This window comes from Chiloscyllium plagiosum, unplaced genomic scaffold (genome assembly GCF_037043375.1).
Source record: "Chiloscyllium plagiosum isolate Xiang-an unplaced genomic scaffold, Cpla_swu_hap1 HiC_scaffold_4, whole genome shotgun sequence".
Taxonomy (NCBI): Eukaryota; Metazoa; Chordata; class Chondrichthyes; order Orectolobiformes; family Hemiscylliidae; genus Chiloscyllium; species Chiloscyllium plagiosum.
Genome location: NW_028270142.1, coordinates 68119390 through 68143258, shown reverse-complemented (window position 1 = coordinate 68143258; position 23869 = coordinate 68119390). Strand labels below are relative to the sequence as shown.

Sequence of the window (23869 nt, the reverse complement as noted above, 5' to 3'; positions counted from 1 at the left end):
CTGAGGCCAAACGCCAGCTCGCAGATACCTCCTCCTACTGCCCCCTTGACCATGACCCCACCCCCCACCACCAAACCATCATCTCCCAGACCATCCATAACCTCATCACATCGGGGGATCTCCCATCCACCACCTCCAACCTCATAGTACCACAACCCCGAACCGCCCGTTTCTACCTCCTGCCCAAAATCCACAAACCTGACTGCCCCGGACGACCCATCGTCTCAGCCTGCTCCTGCCCCACCGAACTCATCTCCTCCTACCTCGACACAGTCCTGTCCCCATTAGTCCAAGAACTCCCCACCTACGTCCGTGACACCACCCACGCCCTCCACCTCCTCCAGGATTTCCGCTTCCCCGGTCCCCAACGCCTCATCTTCACCATGGACATCCAGTCCCTGTACACCTCCATCCCCCATCACGAAGGACTCAAAGCACTCCGCTTCTTCCTTTCCCGCCGTACCACCCAGTACCCTTCCACCGACACCCTCCTTCGACTGACTGAACTGGTCCTCACCCTGAACAACTTTTCTTTCCAATCCTCCCACTTTCTCCAAACAAAAGGAGTAGCCATGGGCACCCGCATGGGCCCCAGCTGTGCCTGCCTCTTCGTAGGGTATGTGGAACAATCCATCTTCCGCAACTACACTGGCCCCACCCCCCATCTTTTCCTCCGCTACATTGATGACTGTATCGGCGCTACCTCGTGCTCCCACGAGGAGGTTGAACAGTTCATCCACTACACTAACACCTTCCACCCCGACCTCAAATTCACCTGGACAGTCTCGGACTCCTCCCTCCCCTTCCTAGACCTTTCTGTTTCTATCTCAGACGACCGAATCAACACGGACATCTACTACAAACCGACCGACTCCCACAGCTACCTGGACTACACCTCCTCCCACCCCGCCCCCTGTAAAAACGCCATCCCATTCTCCCAATTCCTTCGTCTCCGCCGCATCTGCTCCCAGGAGGACCAGTTCAAAATACGCACAACACAGACGGCCTCCTTCTTCAAGGACCGCAATTTCCCCCCCGACGTGATCGACGATGCCCTCCACCGCATCTCCTCCACTTCCCGCTCCTCCGCCCTTGAGCCCCGCCCCTCCAACCGCCACCAGGACAGAACCCCACTGGTCCTCACCTACCACCCCACCAATCTCCATGTACAGCGCATCATCCGCCGTCACTTCCGCCACCTCCAAACGGACCCCACCACCAAGGATATATTTCCCTCCCCTCCTCTATCAGCTTTCCGTAGAGACCACTCCCTCCGCGACTCCCTTGTCAGATCCATACCCCCCACCAACCCAACCTCCACTCCCGGCACCTTCCCTTGCAACCGCAGGAGGTGCAACACTTGCGCCCACACCTCCCCCCTCACTTCTCTCCAAGGCCCCAAAGGAAACTTCCATATCCGCCACAGATTCACCTGCACCTCCACCCACATTATCTACTGCATCCGCTGCAGCCGGTGTGGCCTCCTCTATATTGGCGAGACAGGCCGCCTACTTGCGGAGCGATTCAGAGAGCACCTCTGGGCCACCCGGACGAACCAACCCAATCACCCTGTAGCACAGCATTTCAACTCCCCCTCCCACTCCACCGAGGATATGCAGGTCATTGGACTCATCCACCGCCAAACCACAACAACGCGACGGTCGGAGGAGGAGCGTCTTATCTTCCGACTGGGAACCCTCCAACCACAGGGGATGAACTTGGACTTCACCAGTTTCTTCATCCCCCCTCCCCCCACCTTGTCTCAGCCGAATCCCTCCAGCCCGGCACCGCCTTCCTGACCTGCAGTCTTCTTCTTGACCTCTCCGCCTCCATCCTACTCCGACCTATCACCTTCACCTTGACCTCTTTCCACCTATCACATTTCCAACGCCCCTCCTCCAAGTCCCTCCTCCCTACCTTTTATCTTCTCCTGCTGAACACTCTCTGCTCATTCCTGAAGAAGGGCATGTGCCCGAAACGTCGAATCTTCTGTTCCCTAGATGCTGCCTGACCTGCTGTGCTGTTCCAGCAATAAAGTTTCGGCTTTGATCTCCAGCGTCTGCAGACCTCACTTTCTCCTCATATTTTGGCTGTACCTCAGGAAAGTATATTCCTGTTCGGGTGAAAGGAAAGGCTGGGAGGTATAGGGAATGCTGGATGACTAAAGAAATTGAGAGTTTAGTTAAGAAAAAGAAGGAAGCATATGTCAGGTATAGACAGGATAGATTGAGTGAATCCTTCGAAGAGTATAAAGACAATAGGAGTATACTTAAGTGAGAAATCAGGAGGGCAAAAAGGGGACATGAGATAGCTTTGGCAAATAAGGTTAAAGAGAATCCAAAGGGTTTTTACAAATACATTAAGAACAAAAGGGTAACTAGGGAGAGAATAAGGCCCTTCAAAGATTAGCAAGGCAGCCTTTGCGTGGAGCCGCAGGAGATGGGGCAGAATATGGAAGATATGGAAGGATATGGAAGATATAGAATGCAGGGAAATAGATGGTGACATCTTAAAAAATGTTCATATTACAGAGGAGGAAGTGCTAGATGTCTTGAAAAGTATAAAAGTGGATAAATCACCAGGACCTGATCAGATGTATGCTAGAACTCTGTAGGAAGCTAGGGAAGTGATTGCTGGGCCTCTTACTGAGATATTTGTATCATTGATAGTCACAGGTGAGGTGCCGGAAGACTGGAGGTTGGCTCATGTGATGCTACTGTTTAAGAAAGGCGATAAGGACAAACCGTGGAGCCTGATGTCGGTGGTGGGCGAACTGTTGGAGGGAATCATGAGGGACAGGATGTGCATGTATTTGGAAAGGTAAGGACTGATTAATCAACATGGCTTTGCGCATGGGAAATCATGTCTCACAAACTTGATTGAGTTTTTTGAAAAAGTAACAAAGAGGATTGATAAGGTCAGAGCAGTAGATGTGATCTATATGGACTTCAGTAAGGCATTCGACAAGGTTCCCCATGGGAGACTGGAGAGCAAGGTTAGATCTCTTGGAATACAGGGAGAACTCGCCATTTGGATACAGAACTGGCTCAAAGGTGGTGGTGGAGGGTTGTTTTTCAGACTGGAGGCCTGTGGCACAAAGATCGGTGCTGGGTCCTCTACCTTTTGTCATTTATATAAATGATTTGGACGTACAGTTAGTAAGTTTGCTGATGACACCAAAATTGGAGGTGTAGTAGACAGCGAAGCAAGTTACCTCAGATTACAATTGGATCTTGATCAGATGGGCCAATCAGCTGAGAAAAGGCAGATAGAGTTTGATTTAGATAAATATGAGGGGCTGCATTTTGGGAAAGCAAATCTTAGCAGGACTTATACACTTAATGGTAAGGTCCTTGAGAGTGTTGCTGAACAAAGAGACCTTGGAGTGCAGATTCATAGCTCCCTGAAAGTGGAGTCGCAGGTAGATAGGATAGCGAAGAAGGCGTTTGGTATGCTTTCCTTTATTGGTCAGAGTATTGAGTACAGGAGTTGGGAGGTCATGTTGCGGCTGTACAGGACATTGGTTAGGCCACTGTTGGAATATTGCGTGCAATTCTATCGGAAAAATGTTGTGGCTAGGGCTGTTTTCCCTGGAGTGTCAGTGGCTGAGAGGTGACCTTATAGAGGTCTATAACATCATGAGGGCCATGGTTGGATAAATAGACAAAATCTTTTCCCTGGGGTGGGGGATTCCAGAACTAGAGGGCATAGATTTAGGGTGAGAGGGGAAGGACATAAAAGAGACCGAAGAGGTAACGTTTTCACTCAGAGGGTGGTACATGTATGGAATGAGCTGCCAGAGGAAGTGGTGGAAGCTAGTACAATGCACTATTTAAAAGGCATCTGGATGGGTATATGAATAGGAAGGGTTTGGAGGGATATGGGCCAGATGCTGGCAGGTGGGACTAGATTGGGTTGGGATATCTGGTCAGCATGGATGGGTTGGACCGAAGGGTCTGTTTCCACGCTGTACATCTCTATGACTCGATAACTCCTAAAATATAATAATTAATTTGAGTTAAAGCAATGTGAACTGGGAAATATCATTATATTGTTTCATGGAAAGTTTTTAATTGCTTGATTGATGGCACAAGATAAATATTGATTCCATTGATGTTGGCGCTTTGTTCATACACATGAAAGTAACTTTCCTGTTACTTGCATATCTTTAACATTTGGACAATATGGACTATTGTTAAAGAAACGAGGTCTGAAGAGCATTTTAGGCAGTAAGCTCAACTTTTCCTGAAAACAATGAAGCAAATTATTTACTGTGGCAAGTGATTCATATGTGAAGAAAATGCATTTGCTCTTACACCAAGATATTTATGCACTATTGTTATATTGTGCAGACAGAGAATGCTGGAATGTTCAGGATTGTTACAGCGTGTCTCTTCAGGTCACCTCACTGATTGGTTACAGGTATCTGTGGTTTCAATATCTTTTTCTCTATCAGTGACAACTACTCTGGCAGACAGCAAATATCAGAAAAAGACTATCAAATCCTGTTTTTATAAATATGTAAAATCAATGGTCAACTTTGTACATGCAACTTGTTCTTGTATGTTTTTCAAATGATCCAGCGAGACAAAGTCCAGTCTGAACAGGCACAACTCTGGCTAACATAAAAATATGGACCAGGCTAGTAATTCAGAGTCTTTATGAATCTAATAATGGTTTGTGTGAAACTGTTCCGCAGATCTTCCTTTTGTGCTGCAGGCCACTATCAAGTTTTCCATTAGGAATAATTTATTTCAGTCTTTTGGGAGGAACAAGTTGTCCAACAAAAAGATATCAAGCCGCCCAGGCTGCACTCAGGGAGGTCTGGCTATACCTGCCAGACTCCACATGTTTGTAGCTGCTTGATAGTTGGGCTTGACAGATGGTCCCAGCATACACTTTATCCCACTCTCAAGGGAATCCAAGATAAACACATTCAAGGGCATGGACATTAATTAAGGTCTGATTAACTCCAAAGTTGATAAAATTATTGGGAAGAATCTTAACTGGGTCAGGCTTTCAGAGAAAGCACATTGTCGGATCTATGCCAGAGTGATTAATCACCCACTTAACTTTTCCAAATGAATGAATTAATGCAAAAGCACCAAAAGATCAAGAGTAAAAATATTCAAATTTCATTATATTTCATATTCTGTTACAGGATATACAATTTAGCAAAACGTATTAAGATGCTACACTGCTAGAGCAGTGAAGGCACTTAGATATAAGGCAAGCTAATATTTGAATTGGAGGGACAAGCAATGAAATGTTGGGAACAGGAGAAAAGTACAGCAAAAAGGAGATCTGCGGGTGTCTGAAGTTGAAACAGGCAATGTTAGTAGCAAATCCTTATGGTTCAGTAAGATCACAGAGGAAATGAATTCTGAGGGCACGATTCATTGGATGCTGAAAGGATGTTTCCCCATGTTGGGGTTTACAATGGCCGAGTACTGCTATTGCTAGACCAATAATCCAGAGACCCAGGTATAGTTCTGGGGATCTGGGTTCAAATCTTCCCTAGCAGATGGTGGCATCTGAATTCCATAGTAATCTGGAAATAAGAGTTTAATGATGAACATGCATCTGTCAGGAAAAACCCATCTGGTTTACTAATGTCCTTTAGGTAAGGAAACTGCCATCCTTACATGGTTTGGCTTACATGTGACTTCATATCTACAGCAATGTGGTTGACTCTTAACTGCCCTCTGGGCAATTATGGATGGGTAATAAATAGTGACACTCACATTCCATGAATGTATAAAGAAGAGACTAAAACCAAAGGCTATTGTTTAAAAATAAGGGACCTCCCATTTAAGACACAGGCAAGGACCCTTTATTTTCTCCCAGAGTGTCGGAATTCTGTCCAAACAGCAGGGTCCCTGTATTTTTTTAAGGCAGAATAGATTGACAAATCAAGAGGGTTAAAGATTATCGAGCAAGCAAATGGAGTTGATGCCACAATCAAATCAATCTTATTGAATGTTGGAGCAGGAAGACATGAATGGCCAACTCTTATTCCGACTTCATATGTTCTTATTTCCATCATCCTCTGCATGAAGTTCAGAGTTTCTTAGTTCCTCATTCTATTAGGCCAATATTTGTTCAATTGTCAGGAACCTGGTTGTTATGGAGGTGGTTGTCGAAATGTAACTTTTGATCATTCCAGCAATATTCATAACCTGGCAATGAATTTTATTTTCCCATAGTCTCAAAACCACAGAATTATCACTGCTGCACAATGTCACCTTCAAAGATATTGAAAACAGAATGAGCTGTCAATGCTCAGCAGCATCAGTGGAAGGAGAAATGAGCTAATGTTTCAGCCCAAGAATGCTAACATTGTTAACACTTCCTGTTTCTACTTCAGATTTCCAGTATCCATGGTGAAAGAACTCCACAAAGGCTGGTATCCGTCACCAAGTCACCTTTTATTATCATGTGCATAGTACATGACACTGACCCAACTAGTTCAGCGCTGGCTCTCCTAATTTGACCAGGATAACACCCCAATCAGGGAACTCATAGTCGATGAGATCACTGGCTGACCTTGTTCCAATCACTGTATTCCTCCCTCTAAGTCCTGGGACGAAGGCCTATTCTTTCTCCGGCAGTTGTCCTGGGGCATGAAATTCGTCATCTTCAGGCAATAACAGTGTTAGGGCTATGACATCTGTTGTGTCCATCTTAGCCTCAGAGGTTTCTTCGTCACTAGATGGAGAGGCAGAACCAATGCGGTTCTCTCGGCACAATACGAATACCATACCCATGGATTCTGGATGCTCTGATGGGCTGGGTATGTTTTGCTCCTGCCCTGTTTGTGAGATTGCAGCTTTCATGTGGTCCGTGTGCTTGTTCAGGACTGTGTCCCCTTCCAAACTGCACCTGACCTTGTGTTGACCATGCCTGTTGCCCATGCAGGGTCATTCCAATGGTTTCAACACCAAACTTTGTAGACCAGCTCTCTCACTTGCAGGCGTCTTGCATCCAGCATTTGCATTCCTGGTGCTATTTAACCCTCCCCCTTCAAACTTTGGGAAGATCAGGTTTAATTTGGTTCAGTGTCTTCTCTTCATTATCACCTCTGTCAGAGCCGTCCTTGTTTTTGCATCGAGAACGGTGCTATAATCAAATAGGAACCAAGCAGTTTGGTATTGAATGAACCAATAGGCTGTTTCTTTAAGGTTCCAGATTAGAGTGGTGCTGGAAAAGCACAGCAGGTCAGGCAGCATCCGAGGAGCAGGAAAATCGACGTTTCGGGCAAAAGTCTGTTTCTTTAAGGTTGCCTATAAAGTTTGGACTGTTTTTTTCCACCAGAACATTGGAAGACAAATGGTATGGAGCTGTCCTTGTATGCTGAATGCAATGCGACTTTAGGAAATACTTGAAATCCCTGCTGGTAAATGATGGCCTATTGTCTGTGATCAGGAGTCCGTGCATCACAAATAATGCTCACAATTTTTTGATCATTGTCCGCTTGTTTGATGAATGAACTCTATGCGCATCCAACCATTTTGAACACGTGTCCACAATGACTAAAACATTGCGTCCATGAAAAGACTGCCATAGCTGTCATGTGTAAATGAGTCCAGGGTTTTTCCTCACCATTCTCACAAAAATGGAGGAGCTACTGGTGGTAAATTTTGTTCTTACAGAATCATAGAGTCATAGAGATATACAGCATAGAAACAGACCCTTCAGTCCAACCCGTCCATGCTGACCAGATATCCCAACCCAATCTAGTCCCACCTGCCAGTACCCGGCCCATATCCCTCCAACCCCTTCCAATTCATATACCCATCCAAATGCCTCTTAAATGTTGCAATTGTACCAGCCTCCACGATTTCCTCTGGCAGCTCATTCCATACACGTACCAGCCTCTGTGTGAAAACATTGCCCTTTAGGTCTCTTTTATATCTTTCCCCTCTCACCCTAAGCCTATGCCCTCTAGTTTCCCTGACCCCAAGGAAAAGACTTTGCCTATTACCCTATCCATGCCCCTCATAATTTTGTAAACCTCTATAAGGTCACCTCTCAGCCTACGTCTCCCCAAGGAAAACAGCCCCAGCCTGTTCAGCCTCTCCCTATTGGTCAAATCCTCCAACCCTGGCAACATTCCTTGTAAATCTTTTCTGAACCCTTTCAAGTTTCACAAACATCTTTCCGATAGGAAGGAGACCAGAATTGCACGCAATATTCCAACAGTGGCCTAACCAATGGCCTGTATAGCCGCAACATGACCTCCCCAACTCCTGTACTCAATACTCTAACCAATAAAGGAAAGTATACCAAACGCCTTCTTCATTATCCTATCTACCTGCGACTCCACTTTCAGGGAGCTATGAACCTGCACTCCAAGGTCTCTTTGTTCAGCAACACTCCCTAGTACCTTACCATTAAGTGTAGAAGTCCTGCTCTGATTTGCTTTCCCAAAATGCAGCACCTCACATTTATCTGAATTAAACTCCATCTGCCACTTCTCAGCCCATTGGTCCATCTGGTCCAGATCCTGTTGTAATCTGAGGTAACCCTCCTCGCTGTCCACCACACCTCCAATTTTGGTATCATCTGCAAACTTACTAACTGTACCGCTTATGCTCGCATCCAAATCATTTATGTAAATGACAAAAAGTAGAGGGCCCAGCACCGATCCTTGTGGCACTCGATTGGTCACAGGCCTCCAGTCTGAAAAACAATCCTCCACCACCACCCTCTGTCTTCTACCTTTGAGCCAGTTCTGTATCCAAATGGCTAGTTCTCCCTGTATTTCATGAGATCTAACCTTGCTAATCAGTCTCTCATGGGGAACCTTGTCAAATGCCTTACTGAAGTCCATAATAGATCACATCTACTGCTCTGCCCTCATCAATCTTCTTTGTTACTTCTTCAAAACCCTCAATCAAGTTTGTGAGACATGCTTTCTCATGCACAAAGACATATTGACTATCCCTAATCAGTCCTTGCCTTTCCAAATATATGTACATCCTGTCCCTCAGGATTCCCTCCAACAACTTGCCCACTACTGACGTCAGGCTCACTGATCTATAGTTCCCTGGCTTGTCCTTACCACCCTTCTTAAACAGTGACACCACGTTGGTCAACCTCCAGTCTTCTGGCACCTCTCCAGTGACTATCGATGATATAAATATTTCAGCAAGAGGCCCAGCAATCACATCTCTAGCTTCCCACAGAGTTCTCGGGTACACCTGATCAGATCCTGGGGATTTATCCACCTTTAACCATTTCAAGACATCTCGCACTTCCTCCTCTGTAATCTGGACATTTTGCAAGATGTCACCATCTACTTCCCTACAGTCTATTTCTTCCATATCCTTTTCCACAGTAAATACTAATGCAAAATATTCATTTAGTATCTCCCCCATTTTAAGTGGCTCCACACAAAGGTCACCTTGCTGATCTTTGAGGGGCCCTATTCTCTCCCTAGTTACCCTTTTGTCCTTAATGTATTTGTAAAAACCTTTTGGATTCTTCTTAACTCTAATTGCCAAAGCTATCTCATGTCCCCTTTTTGCCCTTCTGATTTCCCTCTTAAGTATACTCCTACTTTCTTTATACTCTTCTAAGGATTCACTCAATCTATCCTGTCTGTACCTTACATATGCTTCCTTCTTTTTCTTCACCAAACCCTCAATTTCTTTAGTCATCCAGCATCCCCTATACCAACCAGCCTTTCCTTTCACCCTGACAGGAATATACTTCTCTGGATTCTTGTTATCTCATTTCTGAAGGCTTCCCATTTTCCAGCCGTCCCTTTACCTGCAAACATCTGCCCCCAATCAGCCTTCGAAAGTTCTTGTCTAATACTGTCAAAATTGGCCATTCTCCAATTTAGGACTTCAACTTTTAGATCTGGTCTATCCTTTTCCATCATTATTTTAAATCTAATAGAATTATAGTCGCTGGCCTGAAAGTGCTCCCCCACTGACACCTCAGTCACCTGCCCTGCCTTATTTCCCAAGAGTAGGTCAGGTTTTGCACCTTCTCTAGTAGGTACATCCACATACTCAATCAGAAAATTTTCTTGTACACACTTAAGAAATTCCTCTCCATCTAAACCCTTAACACTATGGCAGTCCCAGTCTATGTTTGGAAAGTTAAAATCCCCTACCATAACCGCCCTATTCTTACAGATCACTGGGATCTCCTTACAAGTTTGTTTCTCAATTTCCGTCTGACTATTAGGGGGGTCTATAATACAACCCCAATAAGGCTATCACCCTTTTCTTATTTCTCAATTCCACCCAAATAACTTTCCTGGACATATTTCTGGGAATATCCTCCCTTAGCACAGCTGTAATGTTATCCCTTATCAAAAATGCCACTCCCCCTCCTCTCTTGCCTCCCTTTCTATCCCTCCTGTAGCATTTGTATCCTGGAACATTAAGTTGCCAGTCCTGCCCATCCCTGAGCCATGTTTCTGTGAGTGCTATGATATCCCAGTCCCATGTTCCTAACCATGTCCTGAGTTCATCTGCCTTCCCTGTTAGGCCCCTTGATTTGAAATAAATGCAGTTTAATTTATGAGTCCTACCTTGTCCCTGCCTGCCCTGACTGTTTGACTCACTCTGTTCTCAGCTGTACCCATCTCAGATCGATCTCTTTCCTCACTATCTCCCTGGGTCCCATCCCCCCAACCTTACTGTTGAAATCCTCCCGAGCAGCTCTAGTAAATATCCCTGCCAGTATATTAGTCCCCTTCCAATTTAGGTGCAATCCATCCTTCTTGTACAGATCACTTCTACCCAAAAGAGATTCCAATGATCCAAAAATGTGAATCCTTCTCCCATACACCAGCTTCTCAGCCATGCATTCATCTGCTCTATCCTCTTATTCCTGCCCTTACTAGCTTGTAGCACTGGGAGTAATCCAGATATTACTACTCTTGAGGACCTCCTTTTTAAATTCCTGCCTAACTCTCTGTAATCACGCTTCAGAATCTCAACCTTTTCTCTTCCTATGTCGTTGGTTCCAATGTAGACAATGATCTCTTGCTGGCCTCCCTCCCCCTGAGAACATTCTGCGCCCTCTCTGAGACACCCTTGATCCTGGCACCAAGGAAGCAACACACCATTCTGCTTTTTCGCTGCTGGCCACAGAAACATCTGTCTGTACCTCGGACTACAGAATCCCCTTACACAATTGATCTCTTGGACCCCGATGTACTCCTCGTTGCATTAGAGCCAGTCTCAATACCAGAAACTTGGCTGTTCGTGCTATGTTCCCTAGAGAATCCATCACCCCCTACATTTTCCAAAACAGCAAAACACTGTTTGAAATGGATATATCCACAAAAGACTCCTGCACTAGCTGCCTACCTCTCTTACCTTTCCTGGAGTTAACCCATCTAGGTGACTGTATCTGAGACTTCCCCCCCCCTTCCTATAACTGCCATCCATCACATATTGTTGCTGTTGCAAATTCCTCATTGCTTCTAATTGTCTCTCCAACCGATCCATTCGATATGATAAAATTCACAGCCAACAGCATTTATGGCTGATATAATCCACAGTAACCCTTAAAACTCTCTTTAAGCTCCCACATCTGACATATCACTCTATTAAAGGTCATTTTTTCTCCTTCATAATCTACAGACCCAGAAAATAACACCATCTTAATCCTCTACAAACACTGCCCCAGGTTAAAATAATAGTTATGGCTTATATTTTAAATTTAATCAAGAGACATATCTCCAAAAACATATAATCAAGAAAGAACCCACTCTACTCACAACTGCACATTCTCTGTGGGCCACACTTAAAACAATGATTAACTTATCTGATTCTGGGCTGTGAACTTCGCTCAACACTTCCTCTAAGATCAGTTGTGAATTTCACTGTTTGTTAATTTTCCCAGATACACTCCGATGTCCAGCGATACATGAATTCAAAACAGCAAAGGCAGTAACTGTGCAGTTTCTCTCTCTCTCTCTCCTGCACTGACCTCACCATGTGCTTCCTTTGTCTGTTCTTCTCCCTTTTAAAACTGCTGTTGCTTTGACTTTTTTTTCACAAGTTGCAAAACAATGCAACAGCATATAAAACAGTAATTGCTGATCCTGGAATTTGAGGAAATCACCTCCAGTACCTAAAATACCTCAAAAAAGGATCAGCTGTTACAGCCAGAAAATTTTCCCATCCTCTATCTTGGATTACTCTGCCCCACCAATGCAGCTGCGTCGGTATCCAGTCCTAGCCACCAGACATAACCTCTTGTCAACATCTTCATTTTGAAAATCCCTGGATGACCCTGGTGGAGTTCAGCTAATATTTGGTGGTGACCTGTGTTCACTCTTGCTCCCCATCATAATATGCAGAAAGGTTTCAATTCTAGTTGTGATGGCCCTTTGGTTTCCCCCATCACAACCAGTTGTTTTAGTTTTGCCAGGATGGGATCTTTTCGTGTCCACCATCTGATACTGTCAGTGGTGGCTGGAAGGGTGTTCCAGAAAGTTTAAAACCAGAAAAATGTCTTCTAGTAGTGGCACTGCCAGTAGTGTATCCGACAGTGAGAGGTGGCTTAAAGCATCTGCATTTGCCACTTGGCTTCCCGGACAGTGTTCCAACTTATAATTAAATGTACTCAGGATAATAGCCGGCCACTGAATTTGACCTGAAGCTATGGGTGGCACAGCCCTGTCCTCTTTTAGTAGCTTTATGAGGGATTTGTGGTCTGTTAATATTACAAATTCACGTTCATAGAGGTACTGATGGAACTTTCTCACACCAAAGATAACCGCCAAACCTTCCTTCTCCATCTGGGCATATCTTCAATTGGCATCAGCCAAAGTCTGAGAAGCATATACTATTGCGTGTTCCTCTCCACTGGGTCACCAGTGAGCCAACACTATTCCAATACTGTAAGGGGAGGCATTGCATGTCAGTACCACATCTCACTTTGGATCATAGTGTGCCAACACCTTAGATGACAGTAGATGCTTCTTCACTTCCCAAAAGGCTACATCTTGAGTGCAAGACCATTTCCAAGGCTAACCCTTTTTCATTAAAAAATGTAAGGGTGCCAAATGGAGGCCAAGCTACATATGAATTTTCCATAATACTGGTAATTAATTCACCAACTCAAGGAAAGACCTAAGCTCTGGTAGAGATGTGGGCAACTTTGATCACCCTCACTTTATCTTCCCATGTGTGTAACCTGATCTTGTCAACTCTAGCCCAAGGTCTCTCAGGGTGCCTGGAACACACATTTATCCCTCCTAAAGCTTACACCTGTCTTGGAGAAACATTTAAGCACTGTGTCCAAGTTCTCTAAATGCCCTTTGTTTGTCTTCCCAGTTATTAATGTGTCGAGTAGGTAAATGGCAATCTGGAGTACATCTTGTAATATGTTCTCCATTATCAACTATAAAATGGCATAGGCTGATGATATGCCAAAAGACAGTCTCATATATTGGTACAAACCCTTATGGATATTAATTGTAGCATACCTCTGGGAATCCTCATCTAATCGCCCTTGCAGGTATGTGTGGCTCATGTCCAGCTTTGTGAAGGACAGCCCCCCTGCCAGTTTTGCATATTTCTGTATTAGGGACTGGGTATTTATCCAGCTGCGAAAAGTGGTTTACTGTTTGTTTGAAATTCCCACAAAGGCGAACTGACCCATTGGGCTTCACAAATTGGTATGACTGGTGCTTGCCATTATGCAAATTGTACTGGTTTAAAGGTCCCTTTGCTTTCCAGCCTCCTGATTTCTGCCTCTTACTTTTGCATGTAAGGCAAATGGCACTGTATGGGCTGTACAGAATCACAGAATTGCTTCTTGGTCAACATATAAGATGGCCTTGGCCCCTAGACCTTCCTGAAAAACATCTAGGTATTTAATTTGGACTTACTCAGGCAGCCATTTTCTAATCAAAAAATGTTAAGCCAATCTAGTTGAATCTTTCTCAACTAATTTCATCCCATCAAGCCTTTCACTACAATGAGTGGTAACTGCATCAGTTGCTTCTCATAAGAGACTGGAAATGAAGTTGTACCCTTAAATCTCCAGGCGCTCCCTTGTTCAGGTTCTGAGCCTGGCTGAGGTCTTACGCAAACTTAAGGCTTGGAGTCCAGAGTGAAGACTGGTTCAGCAATCACTGATAGAACCACACAGCTATTGACTTTCAATAGAAGTGGCTAACTGGGTTGGTGACGATTTGCCACAGCAGATTCACCGCCGATGATTAGCCATTGCCAGTTCTCCACCAGCATTTCTCCACTGGGGTCGTTTGACCTCTGGAGACTATTCGCCACCGGAAATATACATATGTTCTGATTGTTTTCCCTCCTGCCTGTTCTTTCATACTTCTCAGTCCCCTTTATTTACACAACTAAACACTACATATTGATAAAAAAAGAGGTAAAATAAATATCATTTTATTGGTTTATATATAAAAATGAGTTACAAACTTTAACCAGAAAAAGGAAATACATTTTTAAAATCTTTATAATGGCAGTAAAATCTCACATTAATATTAAACAATGAAATTTCAGTTCATTTGATATTTATGCGCTATTCCTCTAAGATATTCCAAACAATCTCTTTCACCGTATTCAAGAACAACGCAACGCAAACACTACCTTAACCAATATAATGACAATTTTATATAGTTTTGATATGCTTGTTCTCTAACATTTTAAACGTTGTTAAATTTTTAAAAATCTGTTAACAAAAATAAGTGGTTATTAAAATAGGTAAACGCTACCACCAACATTCAAAATGTACAACTTATTTGCGGTGACGAATCGTCTTCACTGGCCAATGGGCGGTGGCTAAGCATCCTTGGCAGACAAAGGGCAGTTGCTAATCGTCGGCAGCGAATCTGCTGTGACAAATGGTCCCATCCTGGGCTAACCATTTAACCAGATGTTTAATATGATTGGTTCTGATTTGAATGCACATGGAAATAAAAGGTCAGCCACTGTTCCAAACCAGCTGGAGGCAGACTTTCCATGGTGTATGCCCTCCTGGTTACAGATTTACAAGTTCTCTTACTCAAGGTGGGACTCTTTTGCTATCTCATGTCCACATACCAGCAGCATGTACAATGGCTCGCCAGCCCAGATCATGAAGAAAGTTTTAATGGTTTGGTAGAGGCTCAGTTTTGTTTTGCTGTGTGCTGACCTAGAGTCCCTCTATTCAGGATTTGTCTGGAGTGGGCTGGTATAGCCCAGAGAGGGACTCTGGTGGCTGCATGGTGTCGGCTGGAGAAGCCTGAAGCAGGACTCTTGCTTCTACATAGTGTGGGCTGGTGTAGCCCACAGTGGGCCTCTGGTTCCGGTACAGCATAGGCTGGGAAGCCCAGAGCAGATCATGGGCTGATGAAGACCATGTGGTCCAGTAGCAGCAGAGAAGGAAACATTGGACTCTCTTTGTCACATTTCTTTATGTTTTTATTTTATTTTAAGTTAATGTAAATGCCACCTATGCATGGTAATGGTACACACTTTTCATTGTATTTTATATTGAATACACATGACAATAAATGATTATTCAATTCGATTGAGGGTATGCAATTCCCTTCACTCAATTAGTGTTCCCCAAGCTCAGTCAGCCTGGCGAGGGTGTACACTTCTGTCAGAATACCCTGCAACTTATAAGCTCCACTTGCTGCATTTTCTATTGATAAAGCCAGTTGTACTGCCTATTTGAAATTCGTTTGGATTTCAGCTAGTAGGCAGTTTTGCATGGCTACATCATTGATCCCACATAGCAAATGGTCTCTCAGCAGCCTCCACCAGTCACCTTAATTTTGTCAAAAATCCTGATACAGATTCCCTTAGTTCATGAACTGCTGATTAAAATGCATAGTGTCTCACAATTAGAGGAGGCTTGGGGTTGTAATAGTCCACAGCTTTGGCCCCCTTACCTAAGGAAAGATATGCTAGCATTGGAGGCAACCCAAAGAGATTTTCTAGGCTGATCCTGGGTATGGAGGAGCTGTTTTATGAGAAGAGGTTGAGTGGGTTGGGCCTCATTGGAGCTCAGAAGAACAAGAGGAGACCTTATTGAAACATATACGCTTCTTAGAGGGCTTCACAGGGGAGATGCTAAGAAGTTGTCTCCCCTTTGCAACAGTCTAGAACTGCAGGGCATAATCTCAGAGTAAGGGGTTACACATTCAAGAAGAGAGGAGGAGGATTTTCTTCCGAAGGTAGTGAATTTGTGAATTTCTTTACCAGTGGGTCATCAAACATATTTAATGGTGAAATTATCAGCTTTTTAGTAAGGAAGGGAATCAAGCGATATGGGAAAAGTAAGACAGTGGAGTTGATTATTATCAGATCAGTCATGATCTCATTGAATGGCTGAACAGATTTGATGGACTGAATGGCCTACATCTGCTCCTGTGACTTGTGGTCTTACAGTCATTGGCTGCTATCAGCCACTGTAATTGGCAACAAATAAACATTTTACTATACTCATTGAGTATACGTGACAATAAAGGCTATTCTCTAAAGGCTATTCGAAATGTTCAGCTGAGATAAATTTACTGCAATCCATCATCAACCATCCACAGCAGAAATTCTACCAATATGCACAAATGTTCTCAAACATCAATTTATCCAATTGCCAGGATCGAGTTGCTCCCTTTTTATTGATGAATCATTTCACTGGACCAAGTGGGAACAAGCTATAATGGATGAAGTGAGGAGCCTGTCAGGGTATGAATGTATATCATCACAACAGCAATACAATGGACAGCAAGGTAAGTCGCACAAATCTTACATTCGAATTTCAATAAGCAATGATTTTTCTGCTGGTTGAAGTATTCTTTAAAATTTGTTTATCGGCTACAGCTTAGATTTCCTGCAGCACTTTGTTTTTGGCAGTGAATCCCTTTTATTGTTTCACTTGAATCGCTTTTCCACAGAAACCTCAATGCTCCATGTTCTGATGCAGAGGATGTTTGAAATGTTTCCAAGTCACAATGACAATGCGTGCTGCAAAGGCAGTGCAGGCAACAGCTAGCAGTGTAGCTGGGAATGAAAGAAGACTAGTGTTAGTGTGTCACATTTCCATTATACTATGAATGGCATGCAGAGTGAGGAGAACATGATCACAGTACAAAAGCAGTATTGTTTTAAATAGATCATTATTCTTTTGACCTCTGGAGACATGCTGAGGAGATAATCACATGGTAGCTTAATCACTGGATCAGTAATCCAGAGGCCCAAGTGAATGCTTTCAGGACATTGGTTAGAATCCTGCCACTCCAAGCAGCTAGAACAAAATAAATATGGAACAAAAGTTAATACGAGCAAGGAACCGAGTAAGCCACTCAGTCCTTCATGCCTGCTCCATCATTCAATAAGATCATGGCTGATTTAAATTCAATTTCAACTCTACATTGCTGCATATCTCCCATAATATTTCATCCAGTAAGCTCAGTGATGGTGACCACAAAATAGCAACAATTGTCATAAAAACATATCTGGTTTCCTGATGTCTTTCAGGGAAGAAAATCTTTGGCTGACACGTGAATCTGGATCCACAGAAATGTGGTTGACTCTTAACTGTACCCTGGAATGTCTGAGCAAGACAATCCAATCAAGGGTAATGTACGATGGGTGACAATTTGGCCTTGAGGAGAAAGTGAGGTCTGCAGATGCTGGAGATCAGAGATGGAAATGTGTTGCTGGAAAAGCGCAGCAGGTCAGGCAGCATCTAGGGAACAGGAGAATTGACGTTTCGGGCATTAGCCCTTCTTCAGGACAATTTGGCCTTGCCAGTGATTCCCTTGAAATAATTTTAAAAACTCTTTGGGTAGAAACTTCCTCTCCCAAGAACATGGTGGATTGTGTGGCCATTAATGTCATGGAAATTCCTGCTGCCTTCTTCCACTTTTAACTATCAACGGGGACTCTTAAGTGATCTGTGGCATAAATGGTAGTGCAGGGACAGAGGGTGCTGGTTGTTGAAGCACACCTCCTGACGTTGCTTCTGAACCACCATCTCCACAAGCCACAAGCCACTCTTTCCACTTGCACATCTTCCCCCCGACCAGAAAAAGACCTACTTCTGCCCCTGGACCTCTACCTTACTATGTTGTGCTGACTGTCGAGAAGTGCATTGGAAGAGGTGAACAGTAATGTAAAGCATGGTTGGCTGGGTAGAAGGTCACCATGATGGTCTTGAGAAACAGAAAGCTAACTTACTGCTCTCTTTCTCTCCCCCTCAACCTAATTTAAATCCTTTTCAAACCTTTTAACAAGGAATCACAATATTGCAATCCCATTTGGCTTAAACACAGACTTTATCCATAGCTGGGATGAGAAGGACCAAAATTTATAGAGAGCTTTAAGCAATCTCTTCAGAGCTGATTGCATAACCTCTGGAGCTAGTGGGACTTGAACCCAGGCCTCCTGGCTCAGAGATGTGGACATTACCACTGTAATATGGACCAAAATACTTGAAGTGACAATAGAACTGATCAATATTTGGCTACGTATCATGGCCATTTTTACATCTAATATACTGTCAGTTGGCACATAAGACATGGTAGATGAAATTTAATTGGCCACGGATATGGTTGCTAGCTTAACCTTTGAGAAAACACATGGATTCAGGGATTCAAAAATAGTTATAGTCAGTTTATCAGTGCCAACCAATAGTTAAACTGACATGGGTAGAAGATTTAAATAAATACAGAGAATGCTAGAGAAACTCAGCAGGCCTGACAAATGCGTGGTAAGAGGAATAAAATTAACAATTTCAGTCCAATATAACTCTTCCTCAGAAGTTCAGAAGAAGTCATACTGCACTCAAAATGTTAACTGGGCTTCTCTCTCCACAGATGTTGCCAGCCCTGTTGAGTTTATTTGGCATTTTCTATATTCATTTCAGATTTCCAGCATCTGCAGTGTTTTGTGTTTTTATAGGTAGAAGATCGGCTGGCTAACAGGAAGCAGCAAATAGGTATAAGTGAGTCTTTTTTTCTGTTGGCAGGATGTAATGAGTGGTGTGCTACAGGCAACTGTGTTGGGATCTAAACGTTTCACAATTTATACAATTGCTCAGATAAAAGGACAGAAGATACGGTCACGAATTTTGCTGATGACACAAAGATGGATAAGAAAATAAGTTGTGAAGACGATAGAAGGAGGTTACAAAAAGTTGTGAGTGGGCGAGGAAAACATTAGGCAGGAAGAATAAAGAAGAAGCAAGTCATCTAACTTTTGAGAGATTGCAAGACTCTGAGGTGCAGAGGAATCTGAGTGCACTCTGCATGAATCACAAATAGCTGCTCAAGAGGTACAGCAAACTCATTAGGCAAACTCATAGAATGGTGTCATGAAGAAAACTGAATGCAAAAGTAAGGAGGTTAAGCTTTAGTTATACAGTTCACTTCACCTAACAAAGGAGCAGCACTCTGAAAACTTGTGATTTCAAATAAACATTTTGGGTAATAACTTGGTGTTGTGTGATTTCTGACTTTGTCCACCCCAGTCCAAGACCAGCACCTCCACATCATCAGTTATACAGGGCACTAATGAAACTGCATCTGGAGTACATGCACGGTGTTGGTCACCTTATTTAAGGAGTGAGTTAAATGCATTAGAGACAGTTCAGAGAAGGTTTACTATGTTAATATCTGGAATGAGTGGGTTGTCTTATGAGACAGATTGGACAAGATATGCTTGTTTTTGTTATAGTTTAAAAGAGTGAGAGGTAACTTTATTGAAACATATATGAACCAGAGGGGTCTTAACAGGATGGATGCGGAGAGGGCATTTCTTCCTCTGGGAGAATCTAAAACTTGGGGTCACTGTTTAAAAGTCAGGTGTCACCATTATAGATGATGTGTTTTTTCCCTCTCAGATGATCATGAACCTCTGGGATGTTCTTCCCAAAAAGGTCTTGGAAACAGAGTCTTTGAACACTTTTAAGCAGAGATAAAAAGGTGAGGTGGACTGGTCACGCTAAATTGACCCATAGTGATCAACAATATACAGGCTAGGTGGGTTAACTATGGTAAATGTGAGGTTTCAGGGATAGGGTGGGATGCTGTTTGGAGGGTCAATGCAGACTTGAAGCCAAATAGCCTCTATCTACACTGTTGGGATTCTATGATTACATGATGAATAAATTTTTGTTGAAGGGGTAAAAAGTTATCACATAGGCAGGAATGTGAATCTAAGGTTACACTTAAATCATCCATGATTTTATTAAATGGTGGAACACGTTTGAGTGGCTGAATGGCCTTTTCTTATTCCTGATTTGTATGTTAAAGAGAGTTCATTATGAAATACCTTGTGTCCACTATCGTAGAAATGTTATGGCACAGAAAGAGACCATTCAGCCTATTGTGTCTGCACTGGCTTTGCGGTTCTATTCTTAAGACAGGATATGGGCACTAAAAAGACAGATGGCTTGTAATTACAGCGGGTCATAAAGCATGCCAATCATGCAAACAGCTTTATCAAGACACTTGGCCACATCAAGGAAACCTTTTCAGATTTCATGGAGTTATTATATGGTCAGGTGGAGCAAGAATCCCTGAAACAATGTGAGGTATATTTGGGTGATGCTCTCAGCTCAACTTGTGGAATGTGGACCTCCCCAGCAGTCCTGTAACAGTTGCAAAAGCCATTTTGAAACTATTTTTAGGGATATAAGGATTAATCAATCCCTTTATCATCATAGGGTCTGAACATGTGTACACAGATATCATAAGGAAAACTAAGCTTTCTTTGGTCCCTCGCTGCAGAATACGATAGAAGTTCTATCTTGCTTCTGGATACTTGATCAGTGTTCCAGGTGTGAACAGAGACTGGATATGACTAGCAGGACTGAGTGTTGTGAGCATCATTCTTTATTCTCTTTTTCCTTATCCTTTATTCTCCTTTTCCTTATTCTTGTACAGGATGTTGACATCACTGGCAAGGCTGATATTTGTCATTTCTATTGCCCTTGAACTGAGTGCCTTCCCAGGCCATTTCAAAGGTCAGTTAACAGTCAACTCCACCACTGTGGATATGGAATCACATGTAGGTCAAACCTAGTAAGGATGACAGATTTCCTGTCCTAAGATCATTAAATGAAAACATTTTTTTAAAAACACCAGTTAACAGTGGTTATATGGTTACTATTAAAGCAGCTTTTAGTTCAGATCCTAGCTGAATTAGACCTGACAGCTGGATGCAAGTGATAATATTTTCTGTGGTTACATTTGTGACAGAATGCTTGGATGAAAGTGATCAGTTGTTTTTACAATGGGTTTAAATAAAGAGATTAGAGATAAATGGGGACTGTGTAGATTGATTCAGCTTTGAGTGTATAAATGTAGATATGTGGACATGTAAAACTTTGAATTCAGTTTAAAGTAAGCTGGATAAAAGGAGCCAGTTGATTTTTGGCTTCAAAAGTAAACACAAAGTGGACTAGTACAATTTAGCTTCTGTGGCATATTTATAAAATGATAACAAAACTGAATGGAAAGAGATTTTGTTTTGAAAGAGATTTGGAAAGAGATAGCAAATTTTGTTTGTTGTTAATGGATCCTGAATGTTTATCGGTGTACTCTTCATACCCTTGTGACTTTTAGTAAAATTAGTTCAAGAATTTTAGAATCCTTTTAAATCTGCAGTGGAAGCATCACTTTAAAGACAATGCAATTTGGCTTCAAAGGAAATGCAGTCTTGGAGGCAGAAATATAGAATAATTGCTTTTAGAATAAGGGCGGCACGGTGGCTCAGTGGTTAGCACTGTTGCCTCACAGCGCCTGGGTTCAATTCCACCCTCAGGTGACTGTCTGTTTGCACATTCTCTCCGTGCAGGTCAGGTGAATTGGCCATGCTAAATTGCCTGTAGTGTTAGGTGCATTAGTCAGAGGTAAAATGGATCTATGTAGGTTATCCTTCAGAGGGTCAGTGGGGACTTGTTAGGCCGAAGGGCCTGTTTCCATACTGTAGAGAATCTAATCTAATCCTCTCCATTTGCTAGTGTTACTATTTATTCTACTTAAGCCTAAGTGCTCAAAACAGTTCATGTATTAGAACACTGCTGCCCTCACAATACTATGTGAACAGCTAAGACATAAACATTTCCTCAGAGCCTGCCACTTGGCAAGGTGATGCAAAATCTGCAGTGGGAGCTTCACTTTAAAGACAATGCAACTTGGCTTTAAAGGAAATACCGTCTTGGAGGCAGAAATATAAAGAATAATTGCTTACAATGGTACAGAGAAGATAGTTGGACATTTGTACTAATTGCTAAAGAGCTGACAAGACCATATACTGAAGTGCATGCAAGATATTTGGGGATAAAGCTGACACTCTGGTTATCAATTCGGTGGATATTGATAAACCAGGTAACATATACTGTTTCTCTTTCTCCATCTCCTCTCCTCTAAAGGAGGAAGAAACAGCCCAGTTGACAGTACCTCTCAATTTTGCTCACATTTCTTCTGTCACAACCTCACCTGGGGATTCCTGCACCATCCAAATGTACCATTTCAAAACTGTATACAATCCTTCATTGGTAAGTTAGCCTGCCTCACACAAACAAAAAAAATCAAAACCCAACATTGGCTTTGCATTTACAAGCCATGTCCTGTTGATGATAGGTCAGTGCTGTGAAGTAATGGTTCGAAGAAGGTCACCAAATATTTTTGTCTGTTGCAGTAGAGATAAAGACAGCTTGAAACTTGTCTTATGCCCAATATAGGATTTACAATTTCTTGAGAGAAATATTTCCACCAAGTCATTAATTACTGAATAACTTGTTCAATAACTTTGGGCAAGATCTCACACGTCATTCTGGGGAAGAATACTGGGCAGTTGTTGCACTTCAGCTACTGTCATTGTGAAATGACTCACTGACGTTGTTGGCAAGAAAATATCTGACTTGTTTGCACATTCTTTTCCTGGACCTTTAGATGTTGTAGCCAGGATAAACTTCCATCAGCATGAATATTTACCTTTTAATCGACAAGTCAATGCCATGGAACTGAAGACATCAATTTATGCAAAATAAATTTAACTAGTTCTCTGAAAATAGTAACAAGAAAATAGAAGTTGTCAAAAAGCTCAGCAGACCTGGCAGCACCTTGTGAGGAAGGGTCACTGGACCCAAAACGTTAACTCTGATTTCTCTTTACAAATGCTGTCAGACCTGCTGAGCTTTTCCAGCAACTTCTGTATTTGTTTCTGATTTAAAGCATGCACAGTTCTTTTGGTTTTCTCTGAAAATAGTGTTCAGAAGGAAATGCAAGTTAATGCGATATTACCAAGAATTATTTTGTCTGTGACACTTACCAATATAGATGTTGTTTCTGGTTGGAGATATGGCATTGTAATTTTTCTCTAAAGATCCTGATAATGCCACAATAACAACTGGATAGACAGTAAGTGTGTAACGCACATATTGATCAAGCACAACATTTTCCAAATAGAACCTGTGGGAAAAAGTAAAAATAGATCATTTATCTGCCTATGCAGTACTGTGGCACACTGCTGGTGGCTGGTGAGTCTTATTACACAAATCTGGGATTGCAGGACACAATGCCAGACTTGGAGATATGCCAGGATGGTGACAATGTCTACTGAAAGATTAGTGCCAGTATCCTCTGTGCAAAGGTGCAAGTGCTTGGAGCTCATGGATTGTGCCCTGCTGTGCAGTTTGGCTGCGGGCAAGTTGGAGGTCATTTAGAGAAGGTGGTGGATAGAATCCATCAAAAACCCACTTTCGTTTCCATGTGGGGTTTTCCTGGTGGCAAGTTTGTTGGATGAGTTTTGTAAAATTGCAGCCGGAGTATTAATGAGGAGAGTTGGGCAATCAACAAGGACCTTAACAAGCATTAATCATCAGGATAATTTTGAAAAGTGTAAGAGACAGGGGCAAGATGATT

At 42.8% G+C, this 23869-nt stretch overlaps 1 protein-coding gene across 3 annotated transcripts in view; it reads right to left on the bottom strand.

The window, feature by feature from the left end:
- Positions 1–14377: 14377 nt before the first annotated feature.
- LOC122549130 (uncharacterized) overlaps positions 14378–23869 on the bottom strand; it is a 49361-nt gene continuing 39869 nt past the window's right edge. For all 3 annotated transcript variants that reach the window (XM_043688448.2, XM_043688449.2, XM_087986300.1), the window contains 2 exons: positions 23277–23416; positions 14378–16997 (listed from right to left, as the gene is read on the bottom strand). In XM_043688448.2, coding sequence (XP_043544383.1) covers positions 16897–16997; positions 23277–23416 — 241 coding nt within the window. In that variant the 3' untranslated portion in view covers positions 14378–16896. The remainder of the gene's footprint in view (positions 16998–23276; positions 23417–23869) is intronic.